The 24,418-nt window shown below is 41.6% G+C and overlaps 1 protein-coding gene and 1 long non-coding RNA gene across 3 annotated transcripts; one reads left to right on the forward strand and one right to left on the reverse strand.

Moving 5' to 3' along the window:
• Positions 1-3,611: 3,611 nt before the first annotated feature.
• LOC124152720 lies at positions 3,612-8,091 on the reverse strand. The gene is made up of 2 exons (XR_007220040.1): positions 7,965-8,091; positions 3,612-5,432 (listed from the first exon to the last, which is right to left on the reverse strand). It is a non-coding gene; the product is annotated as an uncharacterized LOC124152720 (long non-coding RNA).
• Positions 7,843-23,908, forward strand: LOC124152719 (lysM and putative peptidoglycan-binding domain-containing protein 2-like). 2 transcript variants are annotated; one of them, XM_046525762.2, is made up of 4 exons: positions 7,843-8,217; positions 14,989-15,257; positions 19,317-19,437; positions 22,074-22,207. In XM_046525762.2, exons 1-3 carry the CDS (start codon positions 8,017-8,019, stop codon positions 19,402-19,404), a joined length of 558 nt encoding a protein of 185 aa, XP_046381718.2. In that variant the 5' UTR covers positions 7,843-8,016; the 3' UTR covers positions 19,405-19,437; positions 22,074-22,207. The 2 variants fall into 2 exon arrangements, with proteins under 2 accessions (XP_046381718.2, XP_046381717.2); XM_046525761.2 differs by lacking the exon at positions 19,317-19,437 and having other exon boundaries at positions 22,074-23,908.
• Positions 23,909-24,418: the final 510 nt, after the last annotated feature.

Below are 24,418 nucleotides of genomic sequence, written 5' to 3' on the forward strand. Positions count from 1 at the left end.
ATTGTGTTGCAACGTTTACATTGTGACATTGTACTGGACAGTCTTATGGCAAGATATGTTTACAGGTCGACTTTTACAACTACTTTAATACTACTAACCTCACCACTACCAATGTATCAAATTGTTTCATTGCAGTATGCAAAGATGTGTATACAAGGTCAGATGACCTTTGGAAGGGCCACAACCTTCATATCTTAAGTACATGTAACGGCTGTTGTGTGAGTGATAGTGTGATAGTTAATTCAAATTGCTTGTAGTTTTTGTGTGGAGACCATACATGTGCTGTTATACCATTGGGTACTACACTGGGGACAACTTTAATCACCATCAGCCTGTGACTTTTGTCACTGTTCTGAAGATCAAATCTAGTAAAATGTACTTGGGCCTTTGGTAAAAGGCCAGATGTTATCACCCTCATATACCCTTAAATCTATTGAAAGAGTTCAGATAAATTGACGCAACAGTTTTTGGCACAGACTGCTCATTTTGACTTTTGTTCAGCATTGTGTTTTGCAGCTGGTTTGTCAGCACTAAGTGTACGTTCATGACTTGCATGACATTGAGATTCAAAACTTACTCAGTCATTGACTGGATCACTAAGAAATGATATTGGCTGAATTAAGAATGTCCATCAAATAAAGATAGGGTGTTCACTACATTATCTGTGGGGTGGGGTGACCCAGTAGGTAAAGTGTTAGCTTGTCAATTCGAATACCCAGGTTCAGTTCCCCACATGATACAAAGTGAAGGCCATCTTTGGTGTCCCCCTTGCTGTCATATAGATGAACTATTGGTAGACACAGTGTAAAACCCAAACCGCTCATTCGCAATAGTCTCCAAGGGGGAGATATAAACCATATTAACCTACTTCTCCTTGTGTCTGTTCCCTAATTTCTTACTCTCAGTATACCAGTGTGTGAGTGTTTCCTTGAGAGGGTTGGTTCAGGTTATATATAATAGAGACGTGTCACAAGCATGTCACATTAGTGTGTCACAAGTGTGTCTGTGTACAGAATCGATCAATAGAGCTGGGGTTGTCGTGTTGATAGTCACAGAATTGATGAATGTAGAGCTGTCATATTGATAGTCACAGCGTAGATGACTGTACAATTTAGTCACCGATGAGGTTCTTGACCCCTTTCCACAGGGATTTCTTTACCCTAGGACGATCTTGGACTCTTTTATACAGACTTATGACAGTCATAGCACTAAGATGATTGTTGCTCCAATGCTTTATACACAGACTTATGATAGTCGTTACGCTAAGACGATTGTTGCTCCAATGCTTTAAACATTGACTTACGACATTGTAACTTCAATCCTTTAATTTGGATTTATGACAGTCATAGTGCTAAGACAATAGTTACTCCAATACTTTCAACATAGACTTACGACATTGTAACTTAAATCCTTTAACACTGACTTATGACATTCATAGCCCTAAGAAGATACCAGGTCATTACTCCAATGCTTTAAACATAGACTTACGACATTGTAACTTCAATCCTTTAATATTGACTTACGACAGTCAGCCCTAAGACGATCTTTGCTCTAATGCGTTAAACATAGACTTACGATATTTTATATTCAATCCTTAAGATGGACTTACGACAGTCAGCCCTAAGACGGTCATTACTCCAATGCTTTAACATAGACTTACGACATTGTAACTTCAATCCTTTAACACTGACTTACGACATTCAGCCCTAAGACGATAGTTACTCCAATGCTTTAAACACAGACTTACGACATTGTAACTTCAATCCTTCAATATGGACCTACGACAGTCAGCCCTAAGCATGCTAAGACGATCGTTACTCCAATGCTATAAACATAGACTTACGACATTGTAACTTCAATCTTTGATATAGACTTACGACAGCCATAGAGCTAAGATATATTTTGTGGAATGGGTCCTGGACATTTGACCTTATCGACATTACAAATGTTCTTATCCTGTTGACAGGGATTTAGTCATGTTACCATGGTTACAAGAATGTGCATCTCCAACTGTCAGTCATAGTTCTAGTCTCAACTCACCCTCTGCACTGCAGACAAGGATAAGCATTGCTCCAAGGGTGTCCACAGCACTGACGTGACTCAGTGCTCAGTCGTTTAGTATACTGGTATGAAGTCTGTAATAGGCTCTGAGCTGAGCCCCTCGTATTGTATACATTATATATCATGTGTGGTTTTCAATATTCACAGTCATCCTTTTTGTAGTGTTAAGTTTTTTGTGTGTTTTTGTATTGTTTCCGTCATCTTCTGATGTCAGGTTACCTGGTTACCATGCAGATGTGATTATGCTGTGATTGCTGAGTGGACAGTATTATGCTCATTCAGCTGTGTCATTAATTCACCAACTGCTGTAAAATATGTCAGCATGGTTACGTTTAAAAGGGTCTGGAAAATAATGTCAGACACTAATGCATGGTAACCTGGCTTCAGGTTGATACAGTTTTACTTACAACTAGTCTTGTTGCGATATTACACTCACAGTCATCAGGAGGATGTGACGTCTTCCACTAATGTACTGCTAACACTTGCTAACATTCATGCATGTCTCCCTCGTCCCAAAATGCTTAGACAATATGCCAACATTTGCGAACCCTTCTCTATAAAACATAATGACAATGAGATCAGTATTTCAACTGTATCATTTACTGATGCGTCCAGCCTTGTTCGAATCTCCATTATCAGAGTAGTCTATAAGCATGTCTCAATCTCGACTAAACATTTTGTGAATATTCAGTGTGTAGGATTCAACCTACAGTAAGTAACATACTTTTAATTGCAAATCATATCGCCCTCCCCTACCAAGTCTGATTTCCCTCTTGACCACTTGAAACGATTCCGGGGTAGAATAGGTCTTCAGCAACCCATGCTTGCCGTAAAAGGTGACAATGCTTGTCGTAAAAGGCGACTAACAGGATCGGGTGGTCAGGCTCGCTGACTTGGTTGATGCATGTCATTGATCCCAATAGCGTGGATCGATGCTCAAGATATTAATCACTGGATTGTCTGGTCCAGACTCAATTATTTACAGACCGCCGTCATATAGCTGGAATATTGCTGATTGCAGCGTTAAACAACAAACCAAACCAAACCAAAAACTTGAAACCTCTACATATTAGGCAGGGATGAGTCCAAATTAACTTTCTGGAAACCCGACCCCCCTATTACTTGACCCTACCCAGGTACCGTTGTAGGTCTCAAGGTACAAAATGTCCAATTGGGAATTGATTTTCAAAGACCCTGTTAAAAGCTATTGAGCTCCATGTATAAACAATCTAATCATGCATATGCTGTTGTTGACTGAAAACATTTTCTTTACTCAACAAAAACGTCAGGAGGAATGCAAACTTTAGTGACTTGTAGTGTAACCATGGAGTTTTATTTTCATTAAACACTATATTATACATGACATAACTAATTATGGATCTGAGTATCCTGTGGGTACCCGGTTCCTATACCCTGGACCCGAGTACCCGAGTTAAACGTCCCAGCCCTATCCATACCCGTCTGAGGTTGTCTTCTTCAGCAATAGATTCTGGGACTTTACAGCCATCACAAGGAAACAAGGTTTTCCTTTATACTTTTTGGAAGCAACATCTGAATTTCAGTGATTAAAATGTTGAGGAGGAGTAGTCTCCCTTTGACATTCAGCCGAACGCATTGTGTCAGGGATGTCTGCTGGTATGTTCCCTGGTTACTGTGCCGCTCGAACTGTCATTCCATGACATATTTTAAGTCAGTCTATCGCCAGTCTGAAGCAGAGAACCACAAATTAAACGTCTAATTGCAAGTTGCGATGTGATATACCATACTGAAAGCAAATTATTCTCCATTTTATGACAGTTTTTATATATCTTCCGACATGAGTTATTGATGGTAGCGTCACTCGGACATCACTGCATTGTAACCTTCCTGCATGTCGTCGCAGCACTGTATAATGTCTTCAGTGGAATGTCAATGCATGTTAGAAATTCAGGGAAATACTTATATCCCCACATTTATGCATTTGCTACAAAATAAGCACACTGACATTTAGAAATAATGTTGTATTCTTATAGCTGACTGTTTTATCCATTTGGGATTAAATAATTTCAAAAGTCAGGTAATATTAATTATAGTTTTGTGCAAAACTGTACAATAGGTGGTTTCCACATGTCTGTAGTAAAATGTGAAATTGGTACAAAAGTTATAATAATTAAATAACTGTACCTAGTTAAATATAATGCACACTGACCTTTTTTCAATTGGATCGTTAGATTAGGTCATCTAGATTTGAAAAATTACCATCACTGGAAAAGATAATAGATGTACTGTCAATACAGGCCGGCAGACAAGCCCTCAGACATCCTTAAACTAACAATGTCAGGATAACTTGATGAAGTATCTCCAAGGTTAGATGCGCCAGATATTAGTCATGTACACTGATCAAAGCATCTGTCTCGGCATATGGACAGTCTCCTCTCTCCCCCCCCCCACCCCCTCCCTCAATAATTTGTTGGCAATAATTCTGAAAAGTTGAACCTAACAAATAGATTAATTTTTGGGCCAAATCAATGAAAAATCATAGTTTGTGTTTGCCATAGGTAACAGGAATCTTACACTTTGTACCTGATACAGTTCCCCGGATACTAGTTCAGTGTCACTAACTCGCTTAGTGTACACGAGGGAGACTAGCATTGGGAGGTGATTGAAGTGTTTGTTGTTGTCCATCTGTCTGTTCATTCGTTCCCTCCACAGTTCTTCAATTCCAGCATTTATTTTATCTTTTTTAGCAGATATTTCATTTGAAGGTTTTAACTGTGATATTTTTGTACAAACTGTAACATTTTAACTTGCTCACGACATGGTTGTAACGTATGGCAATTAAAATTGTCTATCTTCAACAGCGTGTGTTGTGTTTTGATATTCAACTGCAGATGTCCTGTTAATTTTGTGGAGTGGAGAATATTCATTTCGTCTCAGCTGATGTTCAACGGAATTCATTCATACCATGGCAGAACTGCTTATCGTTAAGAGACAGGCCAGCAGCAGTGGTGACCATAGCCGCTGTGGAAGCCATGTTGACAAACCAGGCCCCCACAGACATTGAATGTCTAAAACCAAAACTCATCATCCGTGCATCTGGATGCAACTCTACAGGATGTGTTGCCTTCTACCAGTGAACCACTTGTCCTTCCTTCCTGTGGCTTCCCCTGTGGCACACGCCGAGGCATTTACTCTGCATTGAATTTCCTTTTTACAAACACCAGTAGCATCACTAGCCTGGATCCATATGATTTCAGAACCCACGCCAGTCACAGACACTGTAACATCTTACTGGAAGATACATGCATGTACCAGGTACCATCCATGCTTTGTGGTTCAGAACCATACTCGTCACTGTGACGACATCTGCCTTGCAGCATGACCGCCAACACCTGACAACAGAAAATGTTCATAACCATAACGCACAGGACAAACATAAAATAAACAGACCGCACTGTAACAGCGACACCCCAGGAGAGATTAAACTACCTGGGCTTTACAATCCCTATATATACCCTTCGCACTTGGACCTTGAGTAATGGTGACACCACAGGAGAGATTAAACTACCCGGGGTTTACAATTCCTATATATACCCCTCACGGTTGCGCCCTCTACCGTGAATAACCTCCCTTTATATCTGGCTTTACCTTCAAGAGAAATCAATTTCAGTCTAATTCACTCTGTTGAACGGAATGAAATTTCATTTTTCTAATGATGTCCAGAGAATCTCCTGCTAGTGCTGTCAAACACTGATTTGTCAGACACAGCATTATTTATGACTGCATTGATATACTTGGGTTAATGCAGGGTTAGAAACTAACAGTTTTTGTCCACTAGTCCCTATAATGATACCATATAGAAAAACCCTTAAAATGGGCCAATTTCTACTAGTCCTTAGGATACCTTTACTATTGGGCAGTTTGGTAAGGACTACAGGACTAGTGCCAATTTCTAGCGCTGTAATGCTAACTTATGGATAAGACAATCACTGACTCACTCAATGTCTGGGTAGTGTAGATCAGGTGTATATCCAGAAACACGTACTGCCATGATACAGTTGGGACAGTGCTGGCTGTGGGATAAGACATTATTTCACCCATTCAATTTTCGGGTTGTCGTGTCGAAGATGTTTATCCAGAAACCATGACACATACAATGATGTAGCTGGAATAGTGCTTATTTATGGGATAAGGCAGTCACTCAATGTGTAGAAGACATGCACGCACGCACGCACGCACGCACGCACACACACACACATGTTGATGAAATATATATGTAATAAAATAATAAAGTCCATGTTAGTCCATCATCTTCTTTATGTCAGTTTCAGACATACATGTAGTACTTTCAATGTCTCATGACAGCTCTTCAGTGTAACTGAAGATGATGGACTAACGTGAAATTTATTATTTTATTATATATTACATGTACACCGAGTGAACATTTACCTCATTTTTGTATATATATATATATATATATATATATATATATATATATAGGATTTCATCAGGTGTATAAGTATTAAATATACAAAAGTCCAGATATTCGTGCTTGTCAAAACTCCTTTATCCACACAAGATCTTTTCGGCAACATCTGTCTCCAGAATATCCAGTGATATTGAAACGTAAATGACATAGCTTGGAAATATTTTCGTTTAATAATTACAGAATTATTAGTGAATTCCATACTCCAATACTTCCATAATTCAAATCCCTTTTCATGTTACGGCTCTTCAGGTGTAATGAAAACTTTAACTTAAATTGTAGTCTGAGGCGACGCACAACAGTAGTATTTGTGGCGTCATAATGCCTATGATGTAACAGTGACAATAGAGGGAGAAGTAAAACATAGTCCTAGGCGACAGCCAACGTTATACTTTGGATGTCATAAAGCATAGGACGTCACAGCTAGTGATAATAGTGGGAGGCATGAATACATTATGGTGTGAGTGCACAAATACACATTGAGCTACATGGGGAAGTTTTGAAAATTATACTTTTGAATTAAGTTTACGTTTAGGTTTCAAACAATAAATTATTATAAACAATACATTTGCTAAAAGGATCATTTAAGTGTGGGGCGGTGGGGAAGCTAGTGGTTAAAGCTTTCGCTCGTCACGCTGAAGACCCGGGTTCGATTCCCCACTTGGGTACAATGAGCGAAGCCAATTTCTAGTGTCCCCCACCGTGATATTGCCGGAATATTGCTAAAAGCAGCGAAAACCATACTCACTCACTCACTCATTTTGGTGCTGATTTTAGCCAGAACACCTAGCCTCCATATTTAAAGTTGCCAACTCCCTTTTGTAAGGCATGATTCAGGGTCTATTTGTGAGGATATACTCAGTGTTTGATAAAATCCTTGTTTGATAATTTTAATCATATTTGGTAAGCAGATTCAACATTTAAAGAAAAATGGTTAGCGTAATAAAATACTATTTTATTTTATTTTTTTCAGTAAAATAACTTTAAATTGCACCCCTTTCTGAATGCTTTTGACACTTGTGTTAAGTCGTATTCGGAATGAGCAATGAGACCCCCGACAAATTTGCACCTCATATTTTGTATCCTCACTTTCACGCGCAGAGGGTGTCACAGATAACACACTAACATTTGCATAAACTAACGACGGGATATCAGTTACAATCTCTACAATCCGCATTAATCGGTGACAATTAATTACACAGCTCTATGAAGGATAATCGTGTTATGTAACAGGAAGTCGATTTATTAGTCATAGATGTAATAAATTGTTGTACGAACAGTCGTATCTTTGTTGAAGCCGGAAGCGGAAGTAAATTGTCTGGATCATCCACCAGAGAGCGCTGTTTTGGCGACCCAGAAGCTGCATTGATCGAGCCAAGATGTCACTTAAACCTCACTAATGACATATTGTATCTAGAGTAATGAGAGATATACATACATGCAGGGGTAGGCGTGGCTACTGCGACACCAGAGTGTGACCTCAGCTGATAATGTCTCAGAACGGGGTCGGGGAGCGACAGGGTCTGGGTCAGTCAGTCCGCAGTCAAGCCAGGTATGGTTATGGTACTACAGTGACAAGCAACACTTCGACGAAGAAAGTCCCAATGAAGTCCCAGTCGTCAAGTTACATCAAACACATTATTACCTCCACCGACACCCTGATGGGCATCGCTCTCAAGTACACCGTTTCGGTGAGTATATGGTATACTCAAGACCACAATCAAGGCAACAAGACGTGTGATGGCTTCAGAAAGCTCCCACTCCCAGTCGCCGGGGTCAAGTACTGTCAATGACAGTGAACCGTTAGGCCTATTTATACATGTCTATAGAGGTTGTTAGCGCTCACTGGGGACAGGGAACGTCATGTCAATTGTGTTTTACATGAAAAGGGATTTGAATTATGGAAGTATTGGAGTATGGAATTCACTAATAATTCTGTAATTATTAAACGAAAATATTTCCAAGCTATGTCATTTACGTTTCAATATCACTGGATATTCTGGAGACAGCTGTTGCCAGCGACTTGAATAAAATGGAATTATTCATATTTCCAATTGACTAAATGTTGAAAATGTACATTCAGCTTGTGCAACACAATACATATTCACAATTGATCCTGCTGATGTGAGATACTTGTCAATACTCTTTTTAAAGTGTATGGTTTCATAGAATAGTTTGTGTGTAAGATTACAGGACCTTCATGTATTTTTTCAGTACACTGCGACAGTTGGTGCGCATACATTTTACAGAACACCCATTCACATGTTAGTTTCATGCTACTAATATAGATGCACACAACAGATTAATTGCTTACAATATAGGGCGATAAGGATAAAAATAAGCAGAAATATTGCTCTGTTCATGTTTGTATCATTTTTATCTGATTAAACCTGGAAATTGAACAGCAAAGCAATTCATAAACATAAAAGATTGGACTTCAAAAATTGAACTTTGATAATCATGATGATTGCATGCGACAACCTCATCAGAGACATTGGTCATCCTTCAACAAACATGTAACTTTGAAAACTAAAAGTTACGGTTACTAACGAATGAATATAATACAAGCTGTTATGTGTGAGTTTTAGAACCTCCTGTTGTTAGTCATGCGGCTAAACATTATGTCTGAAAAACTAAGGAAGGAACTTGTGCACATCAAGGAGCTTGTTCACATCCCTTACTAGAATGGTGCAATGTATCCAGTAAAATGCATTTTTGTCCTACAGCTGGAATGATTATAACGAAAAACAAGTACAGTCAAATTTCATTGATTCAGTCCTTGCTGCATTCCGAGATTCTATGTTTGTGGAATGTTTTCCCGAACTGTCCACTCAGTGCAGAAATGTACTGATCTTACAGGAAATCACCCTTTGAAGTTTTCTGCCACGGATTCTGTCAAATACTTTGCAGAATTTTAACATGCTAGTGGAAAACCTGCTCTAAACATGTTAAAGGTGGATAGGTTAACTGAAGCGAACATTCATTATTTGAACTGTGCTTGGTATTGATTAAATCAATCCAAATGATATGGAGGTTTTTTACAGTGATTGAGAAGGAAGTTTTCTTGAATCGCCTTTGGCCCTGTGTTTATGGGCTACATAATTACAATGGGCTAAAATTCGACAAAATTTAAATCTTCAAATCATATGGGAGGAGTGAAAAAGCCAAGTGATTTTTGTATGAATGAGTTCTGACCACCAACCAGTTTTTATCCCCCACCGCACGAAAGCGCGAAGCGGGGGATATAGTATTCACGTCCGTACGTCCGTCCGTACGTCCCACCTGTTTGTTGCCGCGATATCTCAAGAACTAAACACTGGATTGTCTTCATATTTGGAACTATGGTGTATATACAGACTCCGCAGACACCAGTCGGTTTTGGTGACCTTGATCCCATTTTCAAGGTCACAGCAGACAAATCTGCTTTTAGAGTTGGAAAACGGTGTTGCCGCGATATCTCAAGAACTAAACACTGGATTGTCTTCATATTTGGAACTATGGTGTATATACAGACTCCGCAGACACCAGTCGGTTTTGGTGACCTTGATCCCATTTTCAAGGTCACAGCAGACAAATCTGCTTTTAGAGTTGGAAAACGGTGTTGCCGCGATATCTCAAGAACTAAACACTAGATTGTCTTCATATTTGGAACTATGGTGTATATACAGACACCGCAGACACCAGTAGGTTTTGGTGACCTTGACCCCATTTTCAAGTTCACAGCAGGCAAATCTGCTTTTGGAGTTGGAAAACGGTGTTGCCGCGATATCTCAAGAACTAAACACTGGATTGTCTTCATATTTGGAACTATAGTGTATATACAGACTCCGCAGACACCAGTCGGTTTTGGTGACCTTGATCCCATTTTCAAGGTCACAGCAGGCAAATCTGCTTTTAGAGTTGGAAAACGGTGTTGCCGCGATATCTCAAGAACTAAACCTCTCGATTGTCTTCATATTTGGAACTATGGTGTATATACAGACACCGCAGACACCAGTCGGTTTTGGTGACCTTGATCCCATTTTCAAGGTCACAGCAGGCAAATCTGCTTTTGGAGTTAGAAAACGGTGTTGCCGCGATATCTCAAGAACTAATCGCTGGATTGTCTTCATATTTGGAACTATAGTGTATATACAGACACCGCATACACCTGTCAGGTTTGGTGACCTTGACCCCATTTTCAAGGTCACAGCAGGCAAATCTGTTTTTGGAGTTGGAAAACGGTGTTGCCACAATATCTCAAGAACTAATCGCTGGATTGTCTTCATATTTGGTACTATGGTGTATATGGCGGGGGATATTTCGTCACTCTGTGACAAATACTTGTTTGTGTTGTTTCTGGAATATTGACTGTACCAATACTGTTACCTTGTGTGAAACCAGAGCTCCAGATAACTTTTTGAGCAATTGTTTTTTTACTCCCGGTTTTCTATTTTAATTGGGTTATTACATTTTTCTTTTGGGTAACCAATATCTTTTCACTCATCTAATCATCACTCTATTGGGTTTTTCCCCAAATTAGCGAACATTTAAAGATTAAAAAAGGTGAAATAATGTTCTAGATGTGTATAACTGTTCTAAAATAATTTTACATAGGCTTGACTGGGAAAGTAAATTCGCTCGTAATTGTGTTTTGGAAATTAGCTCCTTTGTACGCATGCTGACAAAGTTTCATTGGGTATTTGTGTGAGCTGTTTTTATACATTTGAGTTTTTTATTTAATGCATGTGTTTCTGCACGAAAGTTAATTAAAAGTAATTGGGTTTTGAATGTTTGTTTTGGGTCTTTAACGCAAACATCCTGCCTATCTGTAGCTCTGGGGAAACTACAAGCAAATGCGCTTATTTCTGTAGGTGGAAAAAAGTTTGAACCGGTTTCTGTCATAACACGAGGAGTGGGAATCCAAACAGTGGAAAAACAGCTGGGTCTGATAGATGTTGATTAATTCACAAGTCCGTGAGCCAGAGGCATGATGATGTCTGAAACACACGTGTGATGTTGTATTGACTGTTGGATGACAGATGGCCAACAAAAAAACAACATAAATCAAGTGACTGTTCAAAAGATGGGATTTACACCAGTGAGACATGACCCGTGAAGATCCGGGGTAGAATAGGTCTTCAGCAACCCATGCTTGCCGCTAAAGGCGACTATGCTTGTCGTAAAAGGAGACTAACGGGATCGGGTGGTCAGGGTCGGTGACTTGGTTGATGCATGTCATCGATCCCAATTGCATGGATGGATACCCATGATTGTTTGGTCCGGACTCAAATATTTACAGACCGCTGTCGTATAGCTGGAATATTGGTGAGTGCGGCGTTAAACAAAAAAAACAAACCAAACAAACACACAAACAAACCAGTGAGACATTCAAGGTCATGAGGTCATATGAGGTCAAGCCACTGGTCCTACTGACTCTATGACCAGACTGTTTTTTGTTTGTTGTGTACTGATTCCTCTGACAACGTAAATCGGGTAGGTCAGCCATGCATCTGTCAAGGGTTTGACAGACATACCAGACCTGCAGTACAGTCAATCCACTGATCCTACTGACTCTATGACCAGACTGTTTTTTGTTTGTTGTGTACTGATTCCTCTGACAACGTAAATCGGTTAGGTCAGCCATGCCAGACCTGCAGTACAGTCAATCCACTGATCCTACTGACTCTATGACCAGACTGTTTTTTGTTTGTTGTGTACTGATTCCTCTGACAACGTAAATCGGGTAGGTCAGCCATGCCTCTGTCAAGGGTTTGACAGACATACCAGACCTGCAGTACAGTCAATCCACTGATCCTACTGACTCTATGACCAGACTGTTTTTTGTTTGTTGTGTACTGATTCCTCAGACAACGTAGTTCGGGGAGGTCAGCCATGCCTCTGTCAAGGGTTTGACAGACATACCAGACCTGCAGTACAGTCAATCCACTGATCCTACTGACTCTATGACCAGACTGTTTTTTGTTTGTTGTGTACTGATTCCTCAGACAACGTAGTTCGGGTAGGTCAGCCATGCCTCTGTCAATGGTTTGACAGACATACCAGACCTGCAGTACAGTCAATCCACTGATCCTACTGACTCTATGACCAGACTGTTTTTTGTTTGTTGTGTACTGATTCCTCAGACAACGTAGTTCGGGTAGGTCAGCCATGCCTCTGTCAAGGGTTTAACAGACATACCAGACCTGCAGTACAGCATCACAGTAAACTTACATACCCTGATATGACTAGTCTGTTCCCCAGACCCTAGGGACTGCCTCCATGGTAGAGTATCCGCCCAGAGAACGGAAAGTTCGGGGTTTGATCCCCGTCTGCATCATACCAAAAGACGTTAAAAGACTTGTTACCCAGCCTGACGCTCGACATTAAGGGGCTAAAACAAGGACTGGTCAGCTCAGAGTCAGTATACTGTGTCTGAATGGGGTATTCATGTACACTGTGGCATGGTATCTCAGTGAGCTAGCACTATCTGCCCGGACTAGTACATGAAGACACACACACACATATACAATGCACATCGCTATATAAAGGCAATAATCTTGAACGCAACGTTAAATCTCATTTTACCCCACCTCACCCAGACCAGAAAGGATTCCAACTCTATTCTGGAATGATTTGGCAAGTCTATATTGCTTCCGCACCAGCCTGAAATTTTGCGTTGTTCTTGGCTCCATTTGGATTTCATATTTTGCAGATAAATAAATTTAAATAAGATGACTTTACTTTGATTTATAGATGAAAATAACCTATGTAAACCTGCAATTAATAAATTTAATTCAAAATATTAACTATGGGATCCATTAATATTAATGATTGAATTTCTGCCTTCTCGTTGTCACCTAACTATGGTAATCATAATAAGTGTAAACGTTTCTCTGGCATTGAATTTTAAAAATTAATTTGGCATAAATGTTTTATTGAAACAGTATCAATATTAAGAATGTGTTGCAATATAAGACGACATCCCCACTCGCCACTAGACTAAGATGCGTTTGACTAGACACAAGCCTAGTCACAGAACATCTTCCCATCCAGTTTCCACCCTTGTCGAACTAGGCTGGAATTTCTGGGCTCGATTGCAGTGCCACCAGTGGCTTTTGCCTTTTATGTCCCTCCTATTGACTTATCAGATTCTACCTCTCATATTACTTGCATTTGCTTCAATGAAAATGGCAGCGCCCCGTCAAGACGATCAGATTGATAATCAAGATCTATAGAAATAAAAACTTGCAAAGTGCATCACTATAGCACCTTGATTAAAAACATGAAAAGATTTGAAAAACATCTGTTGACGGTACACATGCTCTGCCAATTCTGCAATCAACCGAAATATGCACTGCAGACAGCATGTTGTTTATGAACGGGATGTCGATTTCGTTATGCAAAGACTCTCGTTTGTCCAGTCAAAATATGACTCCATAATTCCACTTAGTTCAGCAAGGGTGTTAACTGGACTTTCATTATAGTCTATAACTGCCTTGCCTCGTGAAGATGGTCACTGAATTGCTTTGATTCAGGGTTAGAAATTGGCATTAGTGCTATAGTCTTTGCCAAACTGCCCAACGGTAAAGGTCTTCATAAGGACTAGTAGAAAATTGCCATTTTTACGGGTTTTTCTATATGTTATCATATAAGGACTAGTGGACGAAAACTGTTAGTTTCTAACGCTGTAAATACAGTTTGAACCTTCATTGTTTACACGACTGTTGACCCGTGATAAGCTCCCTGTATCATCGGTGAGTCAGCTGACAGATGCAGGTAGTGCAGGTATCAGTGACGTATGTGTGTTATTTATAGTGCAGTTATCAGGAGGTCAATCATACAGTCTGAAGCAAAAGTTAGTTGCAGTTGCACTTATGTGCAGATCAGAAGTGCAGTTATCAAGAGGATATGGGTACAGTCTAGGACAAAAACAAGTGGCAGTTGTATGTATGTGAAGTTTTCAAAAGGACATTTATGCAGCCTGACAAAATTTTGTGTGTTTGTTTGTTGTTGAATGCCGCACTCAGCAATATTCCCGCTATATGACGGCTTTCTGTAAATAATCGACAATCCAGTGATTGACATCATGAGCATCGATCCATGCAATTGGGATCAATGACATGCAACAACAAAGTCAGCGAGCCTGCCCCCCCGATCCTGTTAGTCGCCTTTTACGACAAGCATAGTCGCCTTTTACGGCAAGTATGGGTTGCTGAGGACCTGTTCTACCCCGAAATCTTCACGGGTCCAGTATGACAAAAACAAGTGGTAGTTGTATGTATGTGTAGTTATCAAAAGGACATTTGTACAGTCTAGGACAAAAACAAGTTGCAGTTGTATGTATGTATAGTTATCAAAAGGACATTTGTACAGTCTAGGACAAAAACAAGTGCTAGTTGTATCATGTGTATATATGTGTAGTTATCCAGCCTTTATGCATATGGTCTACAACAAAACTGAATGGCCGACGTGTGTTGCAGGTGGAGCAGATTAAGCGTGAGAACAAGATGTGGACCAATGACAGCCTGTTTCTTCGTGAGCACCTGCTGATTCCCCTGACTGCAGACAATGAGAAGACAGTTCCTAAGGACCTCATCGTCGTGTCTGACCGGGACCGCTCAGTTTCCAACCCAGAGAAAGATGCTAAGACAAGTAAATCTGATGTGTCGGGCATGGACTTCCTGAACAAATACGACAGCACAATAGCTCAGCTCAAGACCAATGTGTCCAAGATGGAACAGAATGCAAGGTGAGCACTGCTGTCATGTCTTTCCTTGTTAACAGAAACACAGGATACCTCCCCTTGTTAGCAGGAACAGTCCTGCCTCCCCTTGTTAGCAGGAACAGTCCTGCCTCCCCTTGTTAACAGAAACACAGGATACCTCCCCTTGTTAGCAGGAACACAGTTCAGCCTCCCCTTGTTAACAGGAACACAGTCCTGCCTCCTAACACAGTCCTGCCTCCCCTTGTTAACAGGAACACAGTCCTGCCTCCCCTTGTTAACAGAAACACAGTCCTGCCCCCCCTTGTAAACAGGAACACAGTCCTGCCTTCCCTTGTTAACAGGAACACAGTCCTGCCCCCCCTTGTAAACAGGAACACAGTCCTGCCTTCCCTTGTTAACAGGAACACAGTCCTGCCTCCCCTTGTTAACAGGAACACAGTCCTGCCTTCCCTTGTTAACAGGAACACAGTCCTGCCTCCCCTTGTTAACAGGAACACAGTCCTGCCTCCCCTTGTTAACAGGAACACAATCCTATCTCCCCTTGTTAACAGGAACACAGTCCTGGACACACACACTCATGCACGGCATACCAAAAGATGTTAAAAGATGGTATTCATTGTTATCCTGCCTGGCGCCCAGCTTTATGGGGCTAAAAGTAAAACAAGGACTCGTCGGCTCGGAGTCAGTATGCCGCGAAGTGCGTCAAATCTCCTTAGCACATTGATAGAAAACATGAAAAGAGTTGAAAATATCTGTCGAGGCCCAGTTGACGGTACACATGCTTTGCAAATCCTGCAGTCAACCGAAATCTGCACGTTGAAATCCATATTGTTTGAAAACCGTCTGTCTAGTTTGTTACACTATTTTGATTGGAGTATGCATAGGCTCGTTCCTATTTCGGCTAGGGTGGAAGCTGGACTTTTATAGTCAGTTGACATCCTTGCCTCGGGAAGATGTGCCTCCCCATCTAAGTTTCAGTGACCCGTGAAGGTCTGGGGTAGAATAGGTCTTCAGCAACCCATACTTGGCATAAAAGGTGATTATGCTTGTCGTAAGAGGTGACTGACGGAATCGGGTGGTCAGACTTACTGACTTGGTTGATGTATGTGACTATGTCATCATATCCCAATTGCGTGGATCGATGCTCATGATGTCAATCACTGGATTGTCTGGTCCAGACTTGATTGTCTGGTCCAGACTTGATTATTAAGAGACTGCCGTCATATAGCTGGAATATTACTGAGTGCAGCGTTAAGCAACAAATGAATTAACAAATCTTGGTTTCATTTGACACAAATGTTGAAGGATTTGTACACACATCTACAGTGATCAAGGTGATGACCTGAGGAAGCAGGTGTAGTAAAGGCTCAGTGTAGCAGCTCAGATCAAACATCCCTGGTCTAGTGGTAGAGCGTCCGCCTGGAGAGCGGAAGGTCCGGGGTTCGGTCCCCGGCCGCGTCATACCAAAAGACGTTTAAAGATGGTACTTGTTGTTACCCTGTCTGGCGCTCGGCATTAAGGGGCTAAAACAAGGACTAGTCGGCTCGGAGTCAGTATACTGTGTCTGAGTGGGGTATTCATGTTAAACTGCGGCATGGTATCTCAGTGGGCTACCACTATAAATCGCCATCAGTCCGGACTAGTACAAGCAGCCACACACACATGTGCATGCACGTCGCTATATAAGTGCAATAATCTTCGACATGTTGGACGCGACGTTAAACCCAATCTCACCTCACCACACCTCAGATCAAACAGATTTAGTCAGATGGTTGAGGTCGGCTTGCAATTTTTAATTGTTATAACATTTCTTTTGGTGATAGCCATGCATGATTTGATGCCTTGTGAGTGTATTCTTGGACCAAAGGGATTTATCTAGACTTCCTCAGAGGCCAATAGTCTAACCCGAGTCTGTAGCCAATGTCAGTAAATATTCCCACTCAGGAACAAAACATTTCCAGTTCCTTTCGATATGGTTATGATCACTAAAATGATGGCTTGGTCCAAGGCAGGGCTTGATTTAAGGAACTTGATTTAACCTGTACAGGTGCATGTCAGTCTCATTTAAATCAGTTCTTAGTTCTCGCTTTCGCTAAACAAAGATATGAGGACATCCCATTACAGGTCATGTCAGAACGACCTTTCATCTGATCAACTAAAGCGTCGCTTACCAGATCATGAAAGTGACAGTCGGAATGTGTTTTCTAATCATGCAACCTTGAAAACTTTAACACGGGGTATTCTGAACGACAGTTACGGCCCTTATGACTGATTCCATAAAAAATTATTGTCTATCTCACTTCCATAGGATAAAGATTTGAACGGAGGAGGCGTTGCACAGTACGTGGGAAGCACTGCCATACAATCTCAACCATATATTAGACATTCCGGAATGTTTGTTCAGTTTTCAAAATTTTAATCATGAACAGGTTCAACATATTTTTCAAGCGTAGTCTGAAATGGAAGTCGCCAGGTTGAAACAAGTGTCGTAAAGCTCAAGAAAGCTGCTTTCTGATTGGCTGATGTCGACTTCTAGTTAGTAATTACAGTGGTTGGTCAATGTTTGCATAAGGTCATTCTGATGTGACCCTTAATGGGATGCCCTAAGATCTTTGTTTAGCGGCAGTGAGAACTGATATTAATGCGATTGGGTTGCACTAGACAAATCCAGTCCCATAAATTGATCAATGTCTCAACATGTACACATAATCTTGACGTGCCCGCGGTGTGATGACACCAAGCCCCAAAGAGCATGATCATTACTCGGTACGGGGATCGTTGATGTATGGTAAATAAACCTAAGAGGTACTGAATGTGTTCCAAAATAGATGTTGTGTGGACAAGTTTGAAAGATTTTGTCGTGCACTTGGTGCATGTAGATATAAATGTTAGAATGTATTTTTCAGTAATAGGTTGCACTGGTGCATGTTTGATATAGCTAAATCGAGGCCAATAATGGTCAAGGTGACTTGTATTTCAATAACACCAGGACCAACAGAGGGGATGAGGCTTGTAAATAATCCCAAGTTTAAACAGTATTACATGTCGCTCTCTCCATGCCCGACTGGAGGACTTAGTTAGGAATTCTGGATACATCCCTGCTGCATGTACTGTTTGTTGGAGTGGGGCTGGGCTGGCTGCAGGACTTCACTGTGGTAGGGCCACTATTCATGTATGCTGGTGTGTGTGACGGGGTGGGTTCAGTGTGACTGACATGGTGGGGGCATTGTGTGACGGGGTGGGGGGAGAGTGTGATTGAGTAGGGTGAGTGTGGGACGGGGAGGGTGAGTGTGACGGGGAGGGGGAGTGTGATGGGGTGGGCTGATTGTGTGATGGGGTGGGCTGATTGTGTGATGGGGTGGGGGTGAGGGGTGGGGGAGGGTGACTGACAGGGTGGGGTGTGACTGACGGGATGGGGGATTGTGTGTGACGAGACTGGAAAGTGTGACTGACGGGATTGGGGATTGTGTGATGGGGTGGGGGGAGTGGCCTGTGTGTTACAGTGTTTTAGAGGTGGGAAGTGAGTTATGGTTTTTGAGAGGTGGGGAGTGTGTTACGGTCTGTGAGAGGTGGGGAGTGTGTTACAAACATGAGGTGTATTTTTCAGGGTGTTACAAACACGAAGTGTGTGTTTCAGTGTGTTACAAACATGAAGTGTGTGTTTCAGGGTGTTACAAACACGAAGTGTGTGTTTCAGTGTGTTACAAACATGAAGTGTGTGTTTCAGTGTGTTACAAACACGAAGTGTGTGTTTCAGTGTGTTACAAACATGAAGTGTGTGTTTCAGGGTGTTACAAACATGAAGTGTGTGTTTCAGGGTGTTACAAACATGAAGTGTGTGTTTCAGGGTGTTACAAACACGAAGTGTGAGTTTCAGGGTGTTACAAACACGAAGTGTGAGTTTCAGGGTGTTACAAACACGCAGTGTGAGTTTCAGTGTCTGAAGGAAGGTGTGTGAAGGAAGAAAGAGATAAGACAGTGTGTTTCTGCACATTACTTGAGGGTGAGCTCATGCACATTACAAGGTATATGAAGTTGGTTCATATGGAGAGGAAGGGAGGTAACTGTTGTATTGTATTTCAGTGCACAGCGACCGCCCAAGGACCAGTCAGAGGTACAGGCATTGGGGTCCCGCTATGAGCTGCACCCTGACCCAGACACCGAGTGTTAGATGTTAGAGTCATCTTTTCATAAAGCCGCCAAGGTACTCACAGGCAATATACTAGTGGCAGGGGAGACAACTCACAAGCAATATTCTTGTGGCAGGGGAGACAACTCAATGACAGTGTTAGGGCAATATATTTGTGGCAGGGGAGAGAACTCACAGGCAGGCAACTATTAGCAGGCAGTATTGGGGCAATACGCTATTGCAGGGGAGACAACTCACATGCAGGTAGTATTGGGGCAATACACTATTGCAGGGGAGACAACTCACATGCAGGTAGTATTGGGGCAATACACTAGAGCTGGGGAGACAACTCACAGGCAGGACATAATTCACAGGCAGTTACTGAGTATTGGGGCAATACAATAGAGCAGAGGAGACAACTCACAGACAGGCCACTATTAGCATGCAGTATTGGGGCAACACATTAGAGCAGGGGAGACAACTCACAGGCAGGCCACTATTAGCAGGCAGTATTGGGGCAATACAATAGAGCAGAGGAGACAACTCACAGACAGGCCACTATTAGCATGCAGTATTGGGGCAACACATTAGAGCAGGGGAGACAACTCACAGGCAGGCCACTATTAGCAGGCAGTATTGGGGCAACACATTAGAGCAGGGGAGACAACTCACAGGCAGGCCACTATTAGCATTCAGTATTGGGGCAACACATTAGAGCAGGGGAGACACCAGGTATGGGCTGGGATGTATTAGACAATACACTGATTAGACGGGAGACAACTGGCGGCAGTATGAGGTTAATTACACAAGTGTCAAGAGAGAATTCAGTATACTGTCTGCTGGCAATATTGGTTTATTATATTATATGCACACTCCAATTTAAGGCTATTACCACACACACTCTTTGATTCAGAAACATAGAAATATATGGTTCGGAATGATGTATTTTCTGGGAACTTAATGACTATATATATGAGAAGATATTTTTAGTTTGATACTTGAATGTGTCAGCTACTTCGTGTCTCGTCACGGAGGTGCGCAACCTGTGTGTCTTATGTGTTGGTATACAGTAGCTAGTCTGCTTGTGGGTACCTTGGCAACTCATGTTCTCTCTTCTGCTGGGCTCGTCTGTTAGAAGTGACACAACTCTGCGGTGAATGCAGTCGCCACGGTGCAGGTGCGTGGAGGTTGTGCCAGAGACACGACCCAGCAGGGGAGAGAATGCAGGTGATGGTTTAACATTTGTGCTGTTGTCCCTCGTCACGTAAGTTGTCTCCCCTGTCTCATGGCACCATATGCTTGCTTTTTTGCCATAGAATCTGCTTTTGTGTCAGATTTTGTTTTCTGCAGGTTTCTAACCATGTTTTGTTTGAAGATCACTTTATTGTTGTGTAAAAGATTTGATGATGGCAGTACTGACACATCCTTGCTTTTGCCATTGCTGCTTCATATCGACACACAGCTGCTTCATATCGACATACAGCTGCTTCATATCGACCAACAGCTGCTTCATATCGACATACAGCTGCTTCATATCAACACAGCGTTCACTTCATATCTATACTGCGTTCACTTCATATCAACACAGCATTCACTTCATATCAACACAGCGTTCACTTCATATCAACACAGCGTTCACTTTATATCAACACAGCGTTCACTTATTATCTATACTGTGTTCACTTCATATCAACACAGCATTCACTTTGTATCAACACAGCGTTCACTTATTATCTATACTGCGTTCACTTCATATCGACACACATAGCATTCACATCACCTCTGACCACCTCCGTGGTCTAGGGATAGAGTGTCTGCCCTGAGAGCAACAGGTCGGCCCCAGGCTGTCACACCAAAGACATTAAAAAATGGTACTTATTGTTACCCTGCATGGAGTTTGGCATTAAGGGATTAAAACTAGGACTGGTCGGCTAAGTATACTGTGACTGAGTGGGGTATTCATGTTAAACTGCGGCATGGTTTCTCCATCAACAAGCACTATAAAACCTGCATTAGTCTGGACAAGTGTCCATGTTAAACCTGTCAGAAGGTATCTCAATAGGCTAGCGTAAGATCAGACTAGTACAAGCAGACATGCACACACATGCATGCACACACATGCATGCACATTGCAATATAGGTTCAATAATCTTAAACGTGACATTAATTCCCACAAGTTTTAGCTCACCTCACTTCATATCCAATTTGCGTGGATCGATGCTCATGATGTCAATCACTGGATTGTCTGGTCCAGACTCAATTATTTACAGACCGCCGTCATATAGCTGGAATATTGCTGAGTGCGGCGTTAAACAACAAACAAACCAACCAACCACGTTTACAGAACTGTTTACAATTTTTAGACTTGAGATAGATACCAGACAGTTGTGTTTTGGGCTGCTATCAGTATCATCACTACCATCAGTGCACAGATTACTACTGACAATGTTCTAATCCTGTCAATACATTTGTTATAACAATATGCCATATAAATGGCCAGCTTCATGTTCATTGTTCATTGCTTCATCATTTTGTTCATATTTCATGTGAATAGGGTTGTTTTCCAACATCATTGCATCAATTTCAAATATCATAACTTCATCAATCACTCTGTAAAGCACATAATCCTCCAATCATCAAGCTGGTCTGTAACCATGGTAACCAGATAGTCTCTGTAGCTATGGTAACGGTATCCATGTCTCTGTTGCCAGGTTCCTTGAAGGGATGGAAGACCCTAACCCACTGTCCGCCTTCCGCCGAACCCCCCCAGAGCGACAGCGGAGCATCTCGTTTGAAGACCCCCACTCCCCCGTGCTCGTGATCCGCAGCCACACCCAGTCCCGCCGTGTGCAGGATTCAATAGACAATGCCCGCAAAGCCGATGATGAGCTGTACGAGTTGTGATGGCAGCCCTTTCCGTGTACCGTTAATATCAAAGCAACGCTTGTGATGGATCTCCCAGACAGCAGATCATGTCAGTCGGAAGCTGACGTATTGTGATAGAAGATTCCAAGTGTTTCTCATACCCTGACATATCACCCTAACTCAAATAGTTCTACTCCTTAGTCAATGATTGAATAGCACTCTCACGGAAATGATTGTAAAGGGCCTGTTTCACAAAGTAAACTGTTTGCTCAGACCATCGTGACCATCATGACCATCAATTTCTACCTTGACTTAAGGGGCGGTCGGGTAGCCTAGTGGTTAAAGCGTTCGCTCGTCACGCTGAAGACCCGGGTTCGACTCCCGACATGAGTACAATGTGTGAAGCCCATTTCTGGTGTCCCCCCGCCGTGATATTGCTGGAATATTGGTAAAAGCGGCGTAAAACCATACTCACTCACTCACTCACTACCTTGACTTACCTCGTAGTGCTTATACCATTGGAACTCCATATTTCACCATTCACTTGCAACAGTTGTGCTTAAACCTTCGTAACTCCCCAATTTTAACATTGACTTGCAGCCATCCTAGTCCTTAAACCATCGTGGCTCCCATAGTTTAGCATTGACTTTCGACAGTAGTAATTATTAAACCTTCATAACTCCCAAACTTTAACATTGACTTCGGTAGTTGCAGTCCTTAAACTATCGTAGCTCCCATATTTTAGCATTGACTTTCGACAGTAGTAATTATTAAACCTTCGTAACTCCCAAACTCTAACATTGACTTGCAGCCATCGTGGTCCTTAAACCATTGTAGCTCCCATATTTTAACATTGACTTGCGACAGTAGTAGTTATTAAATCTTCGTAACTCCCATACTCTAACATTGACTTCAGCAGTTGTTGTACTTACACCATCATAGCTTCCATACGATAGTCGTAGCGCTAAGATTGCTTTGTGGAACAAGCCTTACATAATTATGTGGCATTGTTAATCTTAATTATGAGATACATCCCATAAAAAAATTTGAATTATTCTTTTCAAATTGAGGTTAATCAGTTCAATGTCCATCCCTTTTAAGATTTATAAGATCAGATACTAACTATGTGTTGGACACATTGAACTGAAGTCATTGCTATGTTGCTTGTTTCCATATTCAGACATACAATAGAAGTCACCTATCCAAATGGCAAGTTTGTTTGTGTATTGAGAGTGTTTCTGTCACTGGAGTAACTATGTGAAAACCACTGCAACGCTTTAGCTCCCTGTCTTAGATCGGCTGTTTCAGATTTTAGTAAAGAGACTGTATATACTTTTACCAAAAGATATCTAATATATATGATTTGTGGTAGATTTACGGATATCATTTAGTCCCACGTGATCCACAGATAGCAACAGATGACCACATTCATCACCAAGCATGTCACATAGTTACTGGTGTTACCTTCATGTAAGGGAGATAACTCCGTCATATCAGGGAGATAACTCCATGGGTATCGAGCCATACTTCCAAGAGCTGTCATGGGCTTTGTGTGCAATAATCAAGAGAGGCTGTGCTCTGTTTTAAGCTTCACATCTCTAGGATGTGGGGAATATTTCACACTGGATACGACTGCTGTGAATCATGATATATCATGTCAAAAGAACAAGGGTGAGGTGTTGTGGGGTGGGGTGGGGTGGGGTGGGGTGGGGTGGGGTCACTTACATCTTTCCGAGGCAAGGGAGTTAACTGACTCTAAAAAGTCCAGTTCCTACCCTTGTCGAACTAGGCTGGAATCTCTGGTTTGACCGTAGCGCCAGCAGTGACTATTACAAGTTATGTCCCTATTGACCAATCAGATTCCACCTAAGATATCACTTGCATTTGCTTAAAACAAAATGGCAGTGCCCAGTGAAGATGATCTGATCGATAATTAAGATGTATATTGCATCAAAATGTGTCTTACTTCGCAAAGTGCTTTAAATCATGTGTGAGCACACTTATTAAAAACATAAAAGGATTTGGAGAAGATCTGTTGACGCCCCGAATCCTGCAATCGACCGAAATCTGCAAGGCAGTTTACAAACCATGTGTTGGTTTTGTAAAGCGAATTTGATTGGACTAAGCATAAACTCATTAGTCCAGCCAAAATATAACTCCATAATTCCAGTCTAGTTTGGCAAGGGTGGAA

The sequence above is a fragment of the Haliotis rufescens genome, unplaced genomic scaffold, assembly GCF_023055435.1.
Source record: "Haliotis rufescens isolate VD_foot unplaced genomic scaffold, xgHalRufe1.0.p SCAF_114, whole genome shotgun sequence".
In the NCBI taxonomy this organism is placed as follows: Eukaryota; Metazoa; Mollusca; class Gastropoda; order Lepetellida; family Haliotidae; genus Haliotis; species Haliotis rufescens.

Coding starts and splice junctions, on each gene's coding strand:
- LOC124152719 (XM_046525761.2), top strand. CDS start 8,017: ATGTCTCAGAACGGGGTCGGGGAGCGACAGGGTCTGGGTCAGTCAGTC. Junction 8,218..14,988: donor CTCTCAAGTACACCGTTTCG/GTGAGTATATGG, acceptor CGTGTGTTGCAG/GTGGAGCAGATTAAGCGTGA. Junction 15,258..22,073: donor AAGATGGAACAGAATGCAAG/GTGAGCACTGCT, acceptor CTCTGTTGCCAG/GTTCCTTGAAGGGATGGAAG.